Below are 20575 nucleotides of genomic sequence, written 5' to 3'. Positions count from 1 at the left end.
GTGGAGTTTTAAATAAAAAAAATAACTTTACTTGCCTTTCATAAGTAGATTTTTTTTGATTAAATTAATTATGCACACCATATAATCATCTTAAATGAAAATAAATAACTATTTACAAGAACACCGCTGCTTTGTCGACACTACCAAATTAAATTTATCAACGAAAAAATAGACAATCCAATTATATGCGGACCCGGCTAGAATAAAAAATACAAAATACAAAAATTATACTATTATCTCAGTCGAAGCAAAGGAAAATTAAAGTTCACCCATGAGTATCATTATTTTTTGTTATCTACAATTTTTAGACAGATGTTATCTTCAATTATCAACAATTTAGAGATCAATTTTTAATTTTCTTTTTTATTTTACACACATAAGTTATGTTTCCTTAAGTATTGGAACATCAATTTTTAGTTTATTTTTGGATTAACTTAAGAAGATATTTAAATTATCAAACTTTCTTAAAAACTAATATATTGCATCTGGTATTTACTTTTAATTGTCAAAATTATAAATTATATTATATAGATATACATAATAATAATCTCACCTAATAACTAATAATATTTTTTCTTTAATTTTTAAATGTATCATTTTTAAATAAAGTAGACAAAACCTAGTATAAAATTTAGTATACGTGCCTCGCACGTAGCTTTTCGCTAGTATATATATAAGACAAAATAATTTAACCATACTAAATGATAGATGAACCAAAATGAAAAATAAATACTCATCTTTATATAAATGTTATAGATATAGATCATATATTATAGAATGGTCATTATAATTTTTTGTACTATAGAACATGGCACATGAGAAAGAAAAAAAAATTATACAATTACTTTCTCACTATAAATTAATCTAGTTTGGTGTACTCGAGAAGCATATGGGGTGACCGGTAAATTTTAACAAGTGTCCAATACAGAACCTCTTCAACTTCTAGTTCACCTTCTGCTCTTGCTGCATAAATATCTTCACATATTGCTAGCAATCTGCATCAAAAAAACATGTAAAAAATCTATGTACCAAAAAAATATTATTTAGAAAGAAAGTTTACAAATGCAAGCTTATACATAGATCAATATTGAATGGTTATGATTAATTTAGAAATTAAAAAAATAATAATTAATAATTTGTAACTTAATAATTAAATATTGGGTTTTTTTTCATAAATGCACAACAAAAATAATATAATTACAAAAAATGTGCAAGAAAAATTATTTTAAAATTTATACATTTTGAAAACTTATTACATGAAACCATACATTTTAATAATTAAATAAAAAATATGTTTATTAAAACTCAAAATAAACAATTTCGTAAAATTAGTTAAAATAGTTTTATAAAAATAAACAAGTTAAATATTTTTTTTATTAAAAAATAAATATTTATTATCTATTTTAGTATGAATTATTATAATTTAATAAGATTTTTTTAATAAAATACATTATCAAAATTATAAATATTAATGTATGTAAATATAAATTAATACTTAAAATTACTAAAAATAAACATAACACATAGAGTGATATAATAAATATATGCGAATATTATTATTTTGTTTATTAAATTAGTATGTTTAATAAATAGAAAACAAAATAAACATATATATAAAAAGTAATTTATATTATTAGTATGTTTATTATAATTGTAAACATAAAAATAGACATAGCCAATTTATCATATACTAAAATAATAGTATATTTTCTTTCTATTGTTTCTATATATTGATTATTTTCTAATGAGTTTGTGAACGAATTTTCTATTGAAGTATAATTTTTACATCAAAAAATAAATAACAAACATAACTTTATAAACTCCAAAAATTATTTAATTAGAAAAAATAAACATGATACAATAAACAAAGAAAAGATAAAGGTAAACAATTTTTTTTATATATATTATTTATTTTCTAAAAAATTACTAAAAAATAAACATAACACACCTAGAGTGATATATATAATAAACCTATGTGAATATTATTATTTTGTTTATTAAATTAGTATGTTTAATTAATAGAAAATAAAATAAACACATACATAAAATATTTTATATTATTGGTATGTTTATTATAATAATAAATATAAAAATAAACATAACCAATATTACCATATATATAATAATCAATAATTATTACCATATATATTATAAAAAAATTAAATTTTTTTTAAATTATATATAAAAATGCATGAGAAAATGGTAATAAGTTTTTTTGCACATATTTTGTAATTAACTAAAATAATGTATACAAAATTGTAAAATACCCTTAAATATTTGTAATAAAATTCTTTATAATTTAAAATTATTCCACACATAACCTTATCTTATTTTCAATACCTTTAAATGCTAAATCAGTATGTCAGTCTAAAATTGGTTCAAATTATTTAATTTTTTGTCAAAAAAATGAAAAACTAAATAAAAAAATAGTTAAAAATGTAATAACAATTATAAAATTAAAGATTAGCTAACTATTTTCGCTCTTCATTGAAATCATTTTCATCAATCTAGTGATTTTAAAAAAATAATTACTAAAGTAAATTATCAATTAATTGAGATGGTGCCTTTTTTCACAAATAAGCATAATAGTACGAAAATAACAAGCAAATCACTAAAAACCAAAGAGAAATCTAATTGTAGCTGGTGGATTGGAGGAATGGATTTGTGACAGAGATGTAGGAGATTGCATGGAAGTAAAAAACTCACATGATGTTAGGTTGGGACACACTGAAACCTTAATTTTTGAAATTGAGATTTTTTTTATATATAAAAGCAGTTGTTGCAAAAAAAAAATAATTAGATGTTTTTTTAAAAAAATAATTAATTATTCAAAAATTTATTTTAGAAGGGTTAGAAGTCTAATTTTTGTTAAAAATATTATAGTTAAATGGTTTAAATATTTAAAAATTATAATAAGAACTTAAATATAAAAATAATATAATTTATAAATATTAATTGCTAAAAAAAGTCTTGTTAAATTAGAAATTAATTATATTAAGAAAACAGTGTACTATAATTAATTTAATTCTAAAAAGATTTAACCTATTAGTAATTTGATATTATAAGTAAAAAAAATATAACCATTATGAATACAATAAAAATATAAAATATGTATATATTACCTATCACAAGAAGGAAGGTTCTCAAATGGTATTCTCATTCTGAGATCAGAACATTGTAATCTTATAAAACGACCGACTGCTAGTACAAAGGTTATGTAAAGACCCCATATGCTGAATTTGCTCAGTGTTTCACCAAGAATGCCCTCTGAGATCATATATCAAGTTAGTTAATACCAAAAACACAAAATACTAAGATTCATATTAGTAGATTAATTAGGGTAAAAATATTTTCTCTCATATTTTAATCTATACTCAAAACATTGTATATTTAAGTCCATATATAAAGAAAAAAAATAAAGATACAATAAAATTATGCTTATAACTACTTTCCTAGAACAGTGATAAATGGCAGTTATAAGATTTTACTCCACTTTCCCCTCAAGCTGGTCTAAAAATGTTATCCATAGCGAGCTTGTTATTAGGAAATCAAACTACTTCTTGGATAGTCTTTTGTGAAGATATTTGCTACTTGCTCTATTGTAAGAATGTAAGACATGCTCATTAGTCAAATTTCTATTTTTTTATTGATAAAATGTTTATATACTTCCACATGTTTAGTACAATCATGTAGGATTGGATTGTGAGAAATTGCAAGTGCCACTTTGTTATCACAGTATAATTTCATAGGATACGGTTGTTAAGACTTTAGTTCTTTCATTAATCTTCTTATCTATAAGATCTCACACATATCGTGAGCCACAACTCTGAATTCAGCTTCAGCACTACTTCTAGCCACCATATTTCGCTTCTTGTTGCGCCATGTAACTAAGTTACCACCAACAAACGTGCAGTAACCAAAGGTAAATCTTCGATCTACTAGTTCCCATCCCAATCAACATCAATATAGGCTTCAATCTTCAAATGTCCTTGAGCTTTAAATAAGAGACCTTTCCCAAGTGTTCCTTTTAGGTAGCTTAGGATTCTAGACAGCATCAAAGTGATCTGGACATGGTGAATGCATAAAATGGCTCACCTATGTCCCTGAAAACGCAATATCAGGGTGTGTATGTGAGAGATAAATAAGTCTTCAAACTAATCTTTGATAATGCTCCCGATATTTAGCATGGACCACTTTCGTAGGTTTTATACTTTTAGCTTGACCAATGATCCAGTAAGAGTTTCAGCAGGTTTAAACCCAACAAAAATGTTTCACTCAACAAGTCAAGCACATACTTTTGTTGACTCACAAAAATACTTACTTTGGATCTACAAATTCCATCCCAATAAAATATTTAAGAACTCCTAGGTCTTTAATTTAGAATTCTTCACCAAGCTTAACTTTCAACCTTTCTAATTCACAAACATCATCACCAGTTAGCACAATGTCATCTACATACATGATTATAATAGCTACCTTTCCATCATTCGAATACTTGTAGAACATAGTGTGATTAACTTGACGTTGTATGGTATCCTTGAAGTTTCAATACCTTGCCAAATCTTTTGAACCATGCTCTAGGGGACTGCTTAAGGCCATACAAGGATTTCTTTAGTTTGCAAATGTTCCCAAATCCAAAGTGTTATTCAAATCCTGGTGGACTCATGTACACTTCTTATTCAAGGTCTCCATTAAGGAATGCATTCTTCACATCTAGTTGGCATAAAGGCCAATTAAAATTGACTACTAAAGACAACAATACACGAATAAAGTTGACTTTTGCTACAGGAGCAAATGTTTCTTGATAGTCTACCCCATAGGTTTGAGTGAATCATTTTGCTACAAGTCTAGCTTTGTATCTTTTAATATTTCCATTAGCGTTTCTTTTTATTGTAAACATCCATTTACAACTAACAATTTTTATCCATTTTGGTAACTTAACAATCTCCCAAGTTCTATTTTTCCTCAAAACATGCATTTCCTCAAAAATTGCTTGGTTCCAACTTGGTTCACCCAGTACTTCCCATATGTTTCTAGGCACAACAAGTTATGAAATATTAGTAGTAAATGTTTTATATGTTTCAGATAGACGATTGTATGAGATGTGTTTGGCAAAAAGTTATCTAGTACACGCATGGGTTCTTTTTCTAAGAGCAATAGGAAGATCATCTTAACCAGATGCAACTGGGATTGATTCAGCAATAGGTTTAGTGTGAACAACTCTAGGATTTAAATTAAATTGAGAAGAAAGCAAAGTAGTGCTAATAAGAAAAATAGAACTTGGGAGAGGGCATGCAATTGGTCTTGTGCAAGGATGATTTAGTGATCTTTATTTTTCTCAAAGATAATTTTCCTTAAATAAACCACATGCTCAAGGTTATTGCAATTTTTAATCAATCGTAGTACTGTATTTATTTTCCTGACAAACCAAGCTCAGATTCAGAATCAGCAAGTTAGGGCAGAGTCTTTTCTATTGAAACATTAAGAATAGTGTTTGGTAAAGGCTCACTAATTTCCCAAAAATTTATTTATACTATATTCTCTCCTAAATTAAATATTTGTATAAATATGGGGTATTCTCCAAGAAAGAAATATCCATAGTAGTATAAACAAGTTTAGTGATAGGATTTAAACATTTATAACATTTTCTATTAAGAGGATAACCCTAAAAAATACATTTCTCAGAACGGATCTAACTTGGACCTAGATCATTTTGGGAGGTGAAAATAAACAGAGCAACTAAATATTTTAAAAGGTAAATCAGCATTAAGTCTTGATTCAGGTAAAAACCTTTTTAAACATGCCAATAGAGTAAGATATTGTAACACTTTAGTAGGTATCCTATTAATCAAATAAGATACAGTAAGAACAAAATCCCCCATAAATATTTTGGAATATTTATATAAAACATCATAGCATGAGCAACTTCAAGCAAGTGTTAATTTTTTCATTCAGCTATCCAATTTTGTTCGGGAGTATCTAGACAAGTTGATTGATGCACAATTTCTTTTTCCATTAAAAAAGTTCCCAAAGTATGATTAAAATACTTTGTGCCAGTTCTAAAATACTTATTTTTGGTTGAAATTTATTTTCTATTATTCTGCAAAAATCTGTAAAAATTTGTGCAACATCAAATTTTTCCTTCATTAAATAACCCCTGCAAAGACGAGTTTGGTCGTATATAAAAGTAACAAACCACTTCTATCCAAAATTAGTGGTAACTTGTGAAGGCCCCCAAACATCACTATGAAAAAGATAAAAAGATTTTGAGGGCTGATAAGAAGTTTTAAAATAAGATTTTCTTTGGCTCTTGGCCTATAAACAACTTTCACATTAGAAAGATTAATTCAATCGTTTAAATAATGCTGGAAATAAATGTTTTAGATAAGAAAAACTTGAATGACCTAGTCTGTAATGCCAAAATAATAAAGACGAATAATCATCTTACTAAGCCCTTGAGCAATTTTAAGACCAATAATCAATTTTATTTGATCATGAACAGAATGAGAATGGATACTACTAAGCGCTTGAGCAATTTTATTACCAAAAAATTCCCCTTAAAATAATAAAAACCAATAATCATCCTAGCACTGCCAATCGTCTTCTCTGAACTCTGGTCCTAAAAAGGACAATAGGATTCATAGAAAACCACACAACAATTTGAATCTCTAAATAATTTGGTGACACATAAGAGAACAAATTTAACATTTATCCCCTCGAAAAGTTTAATTAAACTTTGCCTGTGATAGATGAAAAATTACCATGAGTTATTATAACCTTTTTGTCTCATGAACAAGGTATATAAGAGTCAAAAAGGTTATAAGAATTGGTCATGTGATCTGAAGCTCTGGAATCTATTATCCATAGAATAGATGATATCTGAAAACAATTTAAAGTATTTATTTCATTACTTGTATGTGCAATGGAGACATTAGGAATATCATATGAGTTCAAGTTCGTTTTCAACAATGCATGATGGATCTGCTGCCTTCCCTTATCTCACCACATTTGAGATTCAACTCAAATATCTGGGATTGGCTCTCTAAATTAGAGTATATCTAAGTTACTTTTTCCCAAAGTTCCTTTGCTGTAAAACAACACATATAGTTAGAACTGATTTCCTCCATGGAATTCAAAAGCCATGCCATCACGATTGAATTCTCAACATCCCAAGTCTTGTATGTCAGATCCTCCTCTGTTGGCTTCTTCTTCTCACTTGTCAAGTACCTCATTTTTCCATGACCACGCATGTAACTCTGTACCAATTGTGACCATTTGAAGAAGTTATCACCATTCAACCCAATGGCGGTGATTTGGATAGGGTGAGAATCAAAAGGAATGATTTTGGTTGGAACAATAGCTGAAAAAAGTGGTAGGTGTGACTAGAACAGTGTAGATTTGGCTGGAATGTTTATTGATTAATTTGAGGCATCACACATGGTGAAGAAGGAGAAGAAAACGATTATGGTTAGGGTTAGAAGGCAGCTGACTCTAATACTAAGAAGATTAAGGTAAAAGTATTTTCTCTGATATTTTAATCTATACACAAAATAGTATATATATGTATATAGCTTACATGAGTCCCTATATAAAGAAACAAAATAAATAGAGATATAATGAGATTATGCCTATTATCTACTTTCCTAGAATAGTGATATGTTTCCTTAGTAAATAAGATTCTCCTATAATATTATATATGTACGCAACGGGGTGATGTAGTGTTGCTCCAACACTGGTATCGCTACAATAGGGAGTAACGTACAATATTACTAGAAGTATTTTTAAGAATAGAATTACACATTGATGACACTTGACGTTTACCTAGATTGTAACTATATCAATGCTAGAGCAGAACTACATCAAAAGTCTATAAATGTGTGTAAAATGATAATCAAGAACTGAATTGATAATTGTTTCTATAGAAAAGCTTACGTGGTGTTTCTTCAGACACAACAATGGCCAAAGGTCCTGCCAAATCTCCACATCCACCAATGTTCGATACATCTATGTCATGGAAAGACCACCATTCTGGATTGCCCCTATTCAGAAAAAGTTCTCCACTGACCAAATCAACCTGAATATTATTCAGATATAGTATATAATTATGCTAAGTTCTTGGAGGTAGATCTATAGTCAAACTAAATTAGATTACGTAATAATATCAGAACATACATACCGTAATAATATCAGAACATACATACCGCATTTTCAAGAAATCTCACTTCGCCTGAGCCAGTGACCCTGAAGTATCTTGGATATAAGTTACGTATTGTGAAGCTATTGGCAGTACCATTTAAGACTTCCCTTACTTCTGATGATTTAGGAAGATCCTGATCTTGAACAGTTAGTTCATATTTCACTATTTCTTTTCCTTTTGGCCTGTCCCTAGTAAATTTCCAAGAGAAGACAATGTCCATGCTTCTCTGAAGAGAATTCATGTATCTGGCCTGAACAACGGGAGGGACAAGCCATAAGGAACTTGCATCAGCTTGGCAGCATATCAATTGAATATCTTGCTCATTGTATGTACTCAGATAATTATGTGTATCTAACTTAGTATTTGTGTCGAGTTTGCTCCAAGATATCTTTTCACACAAAGTAGTTTCGAATAATGTCAGCCTTCCACTGATTGTTTTTATTTCGATTTGCACACTGGCATCTTTAATGGGGTTTGCTATGTTTGTGGGGTTTCCACTGCTGTACATCTGTTAAGAATTATATTCAAACAAATGAATTTAAGGGTACAATTAATTGGGTGTATTAACAACATACAAATGAGAAAACGAAAAAGTAGATGAAAAGAATAATTAATATGAATTGGAATGGCCTTCTTCTTATTGGAAGGAATAGTCATGCCATCAAAATGATAAAAAGTCATTCTATTCGAATTGCTCATAATTTGCAACCAAACAAAAGAGTAGAATGAAAAAAAAAAATTATTTCCACGACCTCAACCAAACATAGGTTATTGAGATGATTTGATCTTGGTGTATTTAATTTTGAGCTGAAGGACCATGTATATTTGACAAAGAAAGGAAGCAACCTCAAAAGGAATATGAAAGCATGTATCAACAAATTTTATGGAAATATGATGTCTTCTAGGATTCTTACCAGCATAGGAGCCCATATAACACATATTAATACCAAAAATAAGCAAATTCCATTGCAGAATTTTGTCATTTTGGATTGCCTTTGCCCTTGTTGATGGCTGGCTCTATTGAGTTCCACATCACACTTTACAAGAAACAAACTTCCATGTATGTCCTCCAACTTAGAGAAAAACACAAACGAGATCCGTAAGTAATAATAACACCAGTTATGAAAATTTCCTAAGAAGAAAATGTAGTAGACTTACTTTCAACCAATCATACATGGTCAAAGATGTAGTTGTGCAAGACCAATCAAGTACACATCGAAGTTCATAGAGGAATGGAAGAGCGCGATAACCTCGAAAACCAATAAAATTAATTTGTGAAATACTACTCGTCAAAAACTGTCTGTACAAAGTGCTCTTGTTTGGCATCCCAAACCGAATTTGTATGGCTTGAAGAGCCAAAGAAATGGCCTTTGTTAGATATACAGCACGCAATGCTAATCTTCCAGCATATTGATGCGATGGCTCCATGTTCCAAGCATACCTTGTGATAGAATAAGTGAAGAGAACAATGTTGGAAAGATAGAAGATCACTTTCCCAGTGGCAAATGATCGAAGATAAATTATTCGATCAAGCACAATTAAGAAAAAGATTGCCTGCAAGGTAAACATGTGCATTTGATATAATTGTGCCAAAGGTACTATACTATGAACTTTTAACCAAAAGAACTTACCATCAAAATAAATACAAACTCTTTTGGGAACTGGTCTTCTAGCTGATAAACTTCGAGAAACTCAGTGTTGTTCTTTATGACAGAATTGTAGAAAATGGCAACTAAGAAGAAAACAGCCAAATCGGCACAGAATGTGTAAGCATATAAATCCACTTCCCTTTTCCCACCACCAATCACAGAGAGTATTGGGTATGGGAATCGTATCCAATCAAGAATTCCATCATGTTGAGCTTTTAAGATCTCATTAGCAACATCAGCAGCTGGAGTTAGTGATGTGTACCACTCTGCTGGTGTTGGACTGGATTCTAATGAAGGAGAGGCATGCACAACCTCCAAAACAATCAAAGCTACATCAACATTTTCCTGGCTACTTTCAATGCTTTGAACTCGAACACGACTTGGTGAGTGGAAGCGGTTCACATGTTTTTCTTTGCATCTTTGATCATGTAAAATCTTAAGCAACCTATTAATTCCTGATTCAATTTTCTCTGGCTGGATATTATCAGCAGGCCACAATGTAACTTCCAAAGACAGCTGCACAAAGTAAGGTGGAGTTTCTGCTTCTTCTGTAAGTGATTTCCAGTACCTATGCAACTTTCTGACAAACTGTCTACTGACATCTCTTACAGCTAGGAATAATCTTTGTATTCTCTGAGGGCAATTGTATCTCTTTACATGATCTTGTTGGAGATGGTTTTTTCTCTTACTGAAGCTGAATTCTGTAACCATGTTTCCCCAATCGTTATCTTTTGTTGTTATGGTGGTTTGTAAAAGAGTGAATAAATACACTAAAAAAAGGGGCCAGTTGCTTGTGACGAAAGACGACACAATTTTGTCAGCCGGAAATCCAAATTCTTGGAGTAAGCTTACATTAATGGTAAACCCACAATGCTGGATAATGATTTGATATAGATACTGAAGTAGTATGCAGAACTCAGTATAAATAAGCATAACAACCCAAAATATATGACTTGGACCGGTGTTTGTACAAAGAGCATACAAGAAGAGAGCCATGAGATATACCATGGATAACATACTGAAATTCCATAAGAACACAATGATAAAGCAGCAGTAACAAACAACATCATTATTTGATCTCATCTGACTCCACATGTAACGTAAAATGATACCGATTTGGGAGTATGTAGCATCAGACATGATCTTGTCACTACTTGATCGCACTACATGAGCAGTTTGTTCTGCTTGTTCATTACATATGTTCTCAGTTTCTGTTTCATAATACACCTCATCCTCAGAAGAATGCTCGTCCGAATCTTGTCCCTTGTGTTCTATGTTTAAGAAATTAATAAGATTATGGACTGCCGAATTCCCAAGGGACTTAACTAGAGAAACTCCATCACCAATAAGATGAACTGTTGAAATTATGGGGTTTCCCCTTGTTTTCAACTTTTCCCTACCTCTTCCTTCTGAATCCACAAGGCTATACAAATCAGTGGCCTTAAACTTAAGTTGAGGCATCTCATGAAGATTATCTATCATATCCTTTGAGGATTCTGCTAACAAACTTTCAGCTCCTTCACTTGTTGGAGATTCAATTGTATCAAAATTTGACAAAGCATCAGAGCTCAAACTAAGGTCTTCTCTCTTTAACTCATTTTCTCCACTTCCCCATATTCCATTCACACTATGTGAACGCATGGAGGATTTTATTCTTTGAACACTTTCACTTCCTGGAGAATTGTTACCACAATTCCCAGAAATAGTCATGCTATCAAGCTGGATTTTAAGGTTGAGCATCTCTGACTTCATCTTTTCAACTTGCAGATTTCTCAGGCACTTTTGCTCTTGAGATTTACATATATGCTGCAAATGTTCTTTCTTCCAAGCAGCTCTCTTCTCCTGCTCATGCACTATGGCGCCAATTTGCTCTGCCTCAAGGTATTTCGATACATAATCAAACTCTTTGGATGAAAACATGTATGATTGAAGTGACACTAACATGAATATGACAATTTCAACAAGAGCAGATCTTGAAGTGATTCGAAAACCGTAGTCATATTTATAGAATCCAATCACCTGACTAATGTAATCTGTGGTATCACATTTCCCTTCAGTGGCGCTCCCTATGAAGGGAGATTGATAAGCTAAAGAGATAACAATTAGACCAAAGTTATACATTCTTAAGAACCTGAAGATTTTGTTCTTCTTCTTCAATATCTCAAGCCTCATTCGGAAAAAAACAAGTGCAAAACCAAGATATCCAAGGTGAAGGACATCGTACTCGAGGGTCCCAGTGATCAAAATCAAAACAAGAACAAGATCAAGTAAGTGACAATAACCGTAGAGCCTAAGAAAGTCAAGATATGTCCATAAACCTTTTGTTTCAAATGAGAGATCACTTAAAACAGAGGCTTTATAGCAATTAAATATCATTTCTCTGTATATTTGGGATCCATAGGGAATAGACAAATGGTCAGAACGAAGCTTGAAGCATGAGAACATGAACACGACATAATAGCTTATAAGAATTCTGGGATCATCAGCTATGGTTCCTGCACAACGTAACATAGTTGCAATAATTGTCTTCACATCACATTCATAAGCTACGAAAGAGTTAATGATAATATAATTTTAAGGAAAAATTAATGATGAACATGTTAACTTAAAAACTTCATATTGTATACATTCATATTTTACAGCAAATCCAAAACTTCATATTTTATACATTCATAATATGGGCATGGTGGGAACTTAAAAACATACTATATTAGTGTGTGTGGAAAAATGCACTAAAAGGTAAGTAGTTGTTAAGCATGCACATACTAAAGTGAACACTAATGGTTAAAAAGAATATTAGGGTTTTCTAGTTGTGTTCATGAAGTATGTGCTTGCCTATAGAGCATAAAGAAAAATTTCAATTAACCTGAATATTAAGACATTTCTTGAGAGGGATACCTAGCCAGCACTTTTGACAGAAGCTGTAATACACCTCGAAAGATCTCCAACAGTCATGGCAGGGCACTTGTGCAGCAGGCTGCTTCCCAACAGATAAATTCTGCCAAAGAACCAAGTATTCAATGATGACAATAGAAGCACACAGGAACACAAAAACAGGCCACAATCTCTTTATAATACGTCGATGTAAAAGAACACAAGCAGCAAGTGAAGCAATATACAACAAAGAGATTGCATTTAACACTGCAAAGCTGGCAAGAAGTAGTACTATCATGTTCATCTCAAGGCCAAAGAGATTGAACATATTCTCAATCCAAAACTTCATATGTATTCTCAAACTAGTCTTCTGCATATCGAGCCTATCCTTTCTCAAAGAAAGAATCCTTCTTCTATTCCACTTACGACTCTCTTTGGAACTTTCCCAGAAATAGTTGTATAAGTATGCGTTGTTCATACCATCAGAAGACCGTTTTTCAGGAGGCACAACGTTTGGCCCTTGAAAAAGGGAAGAGTTTAAAGATGACCAGGTGTGGCTTGTTAGTTTACTTTCTGTTTCATTTTTTGTTGCTTCAGTAAAGGCAAACAAAGTGCAAGGCTCATCCCATTTGCCTCTGTTTCCATTGTCATGTGGAATTATTTTCATCCAATGAAAAACATTGTATCGGAGCACACATGCAGCGATTACCAAAACTTTGTTCCGCAAGCCTGATTCTATACCCAAGAATCCTGGCTTGTACAACTGCAATCCCAAAAATAATGACAGATAAGAGTGCTTTTGACCAGGGAACATTTCAGCCTGGTTACCCCACATCTGGTAGAGATATTCAACCATTGCTAAAAATCCTGAATACAGTAGTAATAGTATTGAAGGAGTTCTAGAAGTTTTTGGTAACACTGAACTTATGACCAGACCAAGAAGATAAACTAAGCCAAATGCGCTCACTGGAGAAACTGATGCGTAGAATGAGGCCAGATAAAGAATCTTCTCACTGTGCCATATCAGAAGACGTTTGATAAACGAGAGTGCTTTCATTTCAGGCCCATCAAAGTCGTTTTCTAAAAAGTTCTTGTTATGACTCCTCTCATAGCTATATAGTTGCATTACAACCAATATAGCTAGTGATTCCCAAATATTTTCTATTGTTGAAGCTTTATTTTTATAACCAAATGCAGAATCAAGATCGACTATACTTGACAACCATATCTGAAAGCCAGTGAAGACACTCATACTATATATCAATACAAGGACTACAACTGCATAAACTTTCAGAGGAAACCAAAGCTGCCATCTTGTTTTTCCCAAAATTTGTCTTCCAATCAACCAAAGTAAGAGGAAGAATAGATGACCAAATGAAGTGTAATTAGGTATTACAAGGTATACTGTAAAAAGAATAGTCGAAAGGGCAATGTAGGTTCCCCATGATCGATATGCTGAGAGACACTTTTGTCCCATTGCACTCAAATAAGATGTTATCTTTCTCTCTGAAAATAACATACCAAAATCATTAGATAATTTGCAGGTTTCGATCTGCTCAGAGTAACTTATTTATGTCGTTTTGAGAATAAACATAGAATGGAATTATACCATTAGAAGAATTGATTCGATGATACTCCCTAGAAGAACTTAGAGACAGAAGAACTGATTTAATCAAACCAGCTCTCAAAATGCTAAACCCAACTGGAGGGTAGGGAGCACGTTGCACAATTGCTGAGAATGAGAAAACCATGTCAAACCCATGATTGTGAATGGAACAGAAGCATGCAAGCAAAGCCATTGGTAGGAATTCGCCACTAGTTTGGTTAAGAAGGCCTGAAATAAGCAAGACATAAAATAATATGATCAGTTGAATTATTGATACAAAAAATATTATGAATTTGGACAGATTAAATTGTTTACCCAAGTCTGAGAGAATGTCCATAAAAGATGAGAATTTCTGGTTGAAGGTCTTGGATACTACATGAAGTTCAAGAATGTACAATAGAGAAAAATGTGCCTGGCATAGTAGAATTAAAGAAATGCGGAGCTTTTTACCAACGGTATCTCGTAGTAGATGAATCATAAAGAAAATCACTGTGGTATAAAGAAAAGGTTGGCATCAGTATATCAGCAAAATTTCATATCACTAAACATAGAAGTTGCTCTACGACTACAAGAACCAAGAACAATATTCAAAAGAAATGATGCTTCCAGGATATACCAAAAAATTGATGCAAGTAACACAATCATTGTACTTACTGTATACAACATGTATCATGCCAGATTTTGTTGACATCAGAAGTAGTAGAGCTAACACTATAACACGAGAAGTTTTACGCAGTCCCCATGCAATTGTAGCAACAATGAAAACTATAGTTTCTTCTTTCCCTAAAAGTTTGAACAGAATACAATGTACGTGTTAAAGTGAAATGAGGGAAAGAATAAAACTGTATTAAATATAAAAATAGACAAAAGTTGAACTTTCAGTTAAAAAGTAAGAAACAAACTATCTACATACGACAAAAATGAAAAATTTTAAACAAAGAAAAGTTAACATAGTTTCCTTACATCACCTTCTACATTAGAACTTTCAATTGTAGATGGTCCTTCTTCATCAGACAAATAAGAGATAACAGAATTGTTAACCAGATTTCCCATAGCAACAAGGACACCGAGACCAAATTGAGCCAGTAAATAAAGCCCCGGTGTTGAGTAATGCCATAAGCCTATGGTTTCCCAAATCACCATGTCCTGCATATATTTTCAAAACAGATCACCATAAAAAAATAAGTCTGGTTCCGAAAAACATGAGACCAAAGCATCTGAGGACAATGAGTTTACCTTGTCCAACTCCTTGTTAAAAAATGTAAATGCCACATTAAAGACATATGTGCTAGCACCCCAAAAAAGAATGAAAACAAGAAGTGAACCATTCAGCCGGTGCAAATGAAGCATTGGAGGAAAAGCATACAGAACGTAGCCAACATATGCAAGTAATCCAAATGCACATAAACTTGCAAAATGGAAACTCCAAAATGTGAGAGCAAGCAAGGTTATCTGAAATTATATAAATTGCATTAAGCTTCCAAATGATGAATGTAAAAGTTATGGTTTGTATGGATAATAATGTGAGTTTGTTCTAAGATAGAAGTGAGCATAAAAATAAGAAGAAAAAGTTCAAAAGCAAATAAAATAATATGGCATGCCTACCGGAAAGCCATAAGTGAAAAAATTGATGCTAAAAGTACGAAAGACAGCTCTCTGCAAAAATACATTAGTATGCCTCACTCCTGATCTGCATGACATAAAAAAAATAAGCAAGAATAAAACCAACATTTGTTAATAATTAGCTCATAACGAATAAGAACTATAAAACAATTGAGGGAGTACATCTAACAAAACAATGAAGATGATGAGATAAATGCACCTTGACTTGCGAATAAAAAACGAATGCCTTTTAGGAAGAAGCTGCTCGGTCAAGTTGTTTTCCCCAGTGGATACAATGAAATCCATTTCTTCTAGGTCACATCTAATCCAGGATAGCTGTGGAATTAAAAGAGGAAAGAAAGTCACGCTAAGTATTCTTGTAACTATAAGTAAGAATGATAGGAACCACTAGACTTGTACACAAAATATAAGAACAAACCAACAAGAAAGATTAAGAAGATGATGAAACCTCCCTGAGTTTTATCAAAGACATAGCAAAAACATTATAATAAGAAAATGGTCAGTATCCTCTCCAAAGAGAAAATGCTCCACTCAATACAAAGTCCATGATGTCCTTATCAGCCCTCACACTATCTATATATACATATACAAACGTCTTCCCTAACTAACTCCGTAATTATAATACAGTCCCACTAACCGCCTAATACAATATGTCAAATTAGCCCTTAATGCTTATTTGACAGGTTGCCTCACTGAGTTACTAAAAGGTTTAAGTAAATGATAAGACCTGAACCTTCTGGTACAGTTAATAGCAAAGAATACTAGAGCAATGGTAGAAAAAAGATGAACTCAGTGTATTATATGCTGCTACTGCAGCAAGAAAGTACGAAAATGGGCCTAGGCAATTCGAGAGGCCTAGGATCTCTCCATGATGCAAATAGAGATTCAATCAATACACTGCATACCCTCTAATTTTCCTTAGTATCCTATATATACTATTGTATTCCCTCCCAAACATTACCCTTAATACAAAGACCCAAATACCCTTTTTATTAAATCTCATGTATCCTATTCTACTAACTTGGGGTCTATCAGTAAAACATTGATGATGAATACATTATGTCAAACAAAATCGTTACATACCACACTACCAAATCCAGACCAAGCATACTTGTGAGTGAGAGAGGTAACTATTTAGACATAACATTGGTAGACAAATAAAGCCAAACAAAACCCTTACTATAATATAGAAAAGGAAAAGAGACACAACAGAACAAATTTCCGACCAGGCCGAGTTTGCAGATATTCTAAATAGACCAATGAAATCAGCAAACCATAAAAGTTTCTCTGAATATTCAATTGGAAGTTGGTAAGCATACAACAAGATGATGTTGAAGCCTGCATACAACAGAAGATGCCTCCACCACCTTCAAATCCATAAAATAAATAAACTTCAGTAAAGTAGTAACTCCTTAATTTGGCCAATTAGTAATGATCCTCCAAAAATAATAACTTTAAATGTGTACCGGAAGAGGCCGAGAAAATTGCTCGTTAGAGACCAGTCGACAAGACCAATAGCACTACATATGAAAAATGGTAAAGATATCCAAGAAGGGTGACTGATACCCACAATTAATTGTAATCCAGGCAACAATAAGCAGCATAAAACCCTGACATGGGAACCTTTCCATGAAGCAAATCAGAAAATGGCCACAAGTTAATAATATATCTAATTATTTGAAAACCAAATCAACTAATGTTTAAGTGCAAATTACCCTTGCTCCATATAAATGAAAAGTTGTACTCAAATTAGTTTATATTATTCAAAATGCTGCTAGAGGAACACAAAATCCTAAAGATAAATTTATGAACAATGCAAGTGGTCAGATTTTTAAAGGAAAATAATGTTCACCAAGTAATCTAATTACTAACCTATAAGTACAGCAGAAGTGTCAAGGCCCCTGAAATAAGAGTTTCTCCATGGATCCAAACCAGACATACTCCCATGGATTTCACATAGAGCAACACAAGCAACGAGTACTTGGATAACCACAAAATAGACGATAGATGGAGATATCCAAGATTGCACACTGCAGAACCATGCCACTTCAGTTTGGAGTTTATGTTCAAATAAAAGAAAAATTAAAATCATGCCTAGCACTGAAATTTAAAAATAACCAAAAGAAAAGAAACCATTACTTACTGTAAAAATCCAATTAATCTGGCCCAGCAAGTGTCAACTACACTCCACTGATCCCCCTTAATAGCCAAAACAATATGAAATATTGCTTGTGAAAGAATAACCAACAAGGAAAATATGATAGCACACCATGTTACCAAAGGTTTCCTCAAATATCGAGAACCTGGTATATAACCTTACATTTAGTCTTAAGAAACACTGGAAATACAAAGAACATATAATATAAGATGTAAATAGCACAAACATATAGACAGCATAATAATGTCATTTTGTTCTGAGTGAAAAAAGCAAGTCCTCACTCAAGAAAATTGAGATTTGACATTGCAAAAAGCTGTGAGCAGCTTACCAATTTTCGGAGCAGCATATTGAACGAAGAGAAAGGCTAGCAAATCAGCAAGAGATATCAAACTCCAACTTAGTAAAGCCGCTGAATGAATCAAATAAAAGAAATGTCAATCAAGTTTAAGAACTACATTATTCACTATAATCATCTTGAAACAAAAATGAAACTTGTAAGTAAACAAAGGATAAATTTGAAACTAATAGAACAACAAAAATATACATATTTCTTTTAATAATCTTTACTTAATTTAACTCACAAAACTACCTCAAATGATACTTTGTAAAATCTTCCAAATAAAACATCCTTAAAACACTAAGAATCAAAAAAGTAAAAAATGTAGCAAAATTCTCTATATTTAGAACTACAAGCTGGGATTCTTACCAAACAAAAGCAGCATAGGCAATAGGAACCCACTGAGAAATCTACCCATTTCAGTTCTTGCAAACGTGTTGAATCAAAAGAAATTCTAAAATTTTTTTTCAAAAAACCAAGAGGAGAACTACACGAGCCCGTTTGAGAAAAACCATGTTTGAAGCATAAAAGATTGTGTATAAACATTAAACCAATCTTGCTTTCTTCCTCAATTGTATTATAACCTCAATGTCCCATCTCCAGAAAAGAACAAAGGAATCATTTTTTCCTTTTCAAAAGACAATTAAACTACCTCGTACTTTGGAAAACATAGAAGAAATGAAGAGGCCGCCAATATTGGAACTTTAAGGTATTGATACATGACAAATGTCAGAAGCATTGTAAATTCTTCAAATGATGGAAATTTCAGATGCAAATAACCGACTTCTACGCTTATTTGCATCACCAAAAAATATATATACATAATAATTACATAAATAAAATTAAACTAGCGGGTGATTCACTCTCATAAAACAGGAGTACTGATACACCCTTAACCCTTAACTTGTTTCGTCATTTAGAAAAAAAATTTAGTCTAATTTTTTTTTCATATTCATTTCCGTTATAACTATTTAAGATATCTTACAAAATTTTGAAAAATTTAGAATAATCAATATCAATCAATATCAATATCAATCATCAATCAATCAATATCAATCAATCATCAATCAATATCAATCAATATATATATAAAGTAAAGCATTAGGAAGTTGAGGTGGCAATTTATATGTGTTTTCTATCCTATTCTTTGTTTTCTTAATTTTTATTATTTATTTATTTTTTCAATAATAATTTTAGCTAAATATCTATTATTATTATCAATAGAGTAACTCACATTGTAACTTATAACTACATTTAATTACTAATCTATGATATATTAATATAAAAATAATTTATTACTTTCAGATATATATGAAAGTAAGTATTATAAATTAGAAAGCATTATTTACATTATCTAAAAAATGTACATTATTATATATGCAAAGTATTATCTAAATTTGAAAGCATTATTATAAATTATAAATTGGGTATGTGTTATACTACATTTTTAAAATTAAATACTTTTTGATCATGTTTTGACTAAATCTACAAAATGTACTCTTATATATGCAAAGTGAAAAAAAGAACAAGCAAAAAAAAAGATTAGGTAATGTATTATACTTTTTTTATTCTATTTAACTCCTATTTTAAAAAAAATAATAATAATTAAAAAAAGAAAAGGAAGAAAAAAAAATCATTTAACTCAACTCTAGCAATTCCAAATTACGATATTTTCAACATTGTATGTATTATTTTTGTTTTCTAATTTTTCTGATTTTTTATTATATTCAACTCTGCTTAATTACTTACATAATATCAATATCAATATATATATATATATATAAAAAAAAAAAAAAAAAGAATTTCAAAAGAATAATGTGGTACTCTCAAATTAGTTTATAGCTATTTAACTTAACTATGTTCTTAAAATTAAAATGGTATCATCTTCTTTTAATATTTTATTTTCTCTATTAAAATATAAAGGATGATAACAACTAATTAATAATAACTTTTAATAAGTAAGTTACGACACATAATAAATTACCTAATAATTTAATAATAATTAATATGAATATGAACAATCTCTTAGGCCTAAATTATTTTTCTCTATCAATTAATAATAATAATAACAACAACAATAATATATTAATACAATTATAAATTGTAATTATTATCATCTTTTACTCTTTTT

The 20575-nt window shown here is 31.0% G+C and overlaps 1 protein-coding gene across 5 annotated transcripts; it reads right to left on the bottom strand.

Moving 5' to 3' along the window:
• Positions 1 to 620: 620 nt before the first annotated feature.
• On the bottom strand, positions 621 to 19094 carry LOC115721282 (piezo-type mechanosensitive ion channel homolog). 5 transcript variants are annotated; one of them, XM_061110888.1, is made up of 22 exons: positions 18814 to 19094; positions 18436 to 18516; positions 18093 to 18252; positions 17822 to 17979; positions 17416 to 17572; positions 17130 to 17316; positions 16149 to 16264; positions 15932 to 16016; positions 15563 to 15778; positions 15295 to 15472; positions 14981 to 15109; positions 14642 to 14815; positions 14330 to 14554; positions 12745 to 14226; positions 9829 to 12341; positions 9356 to 9751; positions 9112 to 9270; positions 8202 to 8705; positions 7933 to 8074; positions 3123 to 3267; positions 816 to 995; positions 621 to 737 (listed from the first exon to the last, which is right to left on the bottom strand). In XM_061110888.1, exons 1-21 carry the CDS (start codon positions 18860 to 18862, stop codon positions 860 to 862), a joined length of 7392 nt encoding a protein of 2463 aa, XP_060966871.1. In that variant the 5' UTR covers positions 18863 to 19094; the 3' UTR covers positions 621 to 737; positions 816 to 859. The 5 variants fall into 5 exon arrangements, 4 of the variants coding, with proteins under 4 accessions (XP_060966871.1, XP_060966870.1, XP_060966873.1 ...); XM_061110887.1 differs by having other exon boundaries at positions 621 to 995; XM_061110889.1 differs by lacking the exons at positions 621 to 737; positions 816 to 995; positions 3123 to 3267 and adding an exon at positions 6818 to 7256.
• Between the last annotated feature and the right edge of the window lie 1481 nt (positions 19095 to 20575).

This window comes from Cannabis sativa, chromosome 2 (assembly GCF_029168945.1).
Source record: "Cannabis sativa cultivar Pink pepper isolate KNU-18-1 chromosome 2, ASM2916894v1, whole genome shotgun sequence".
Lineage (NCBI taxonomy): Eukaryota > Viridiplantae > Streptophyta > Magnoliopsida > Rosales > Cannabaceae > Cannabis > Cannabis sativa.
The sequence above is the reverse complement of the archived record's forward strand: the minus strand, read 5'-3'. Positions and strand labels throughout refer to the sequence as shown.

Excerpts from the sequence above, each read along its gene's own strand:
- LOC115721282 (XM_061110887.1), bottom strand. The coding sequence starts at position 18,862 with ATGGGTAGATTTCTCAGTGGGTTCCTATTGCCTATGCTGCTTTTGTTT. Across the intron at positions 12,342-12,744 it reads CTGTCAAAAGTGCTGGCTAG|GAACCATAGCTGATGATCCC; the intron begins GTATCCCTCTCA and ends TACGTTGTGCAG. Across the intron at positions 996-3,122 it reads AACCTTCCTTCTTGTGATAG|ATTGCTAGCAATATGTGAAG; the intron begins GTAATATATACA and ends TTTTTGATGCAG.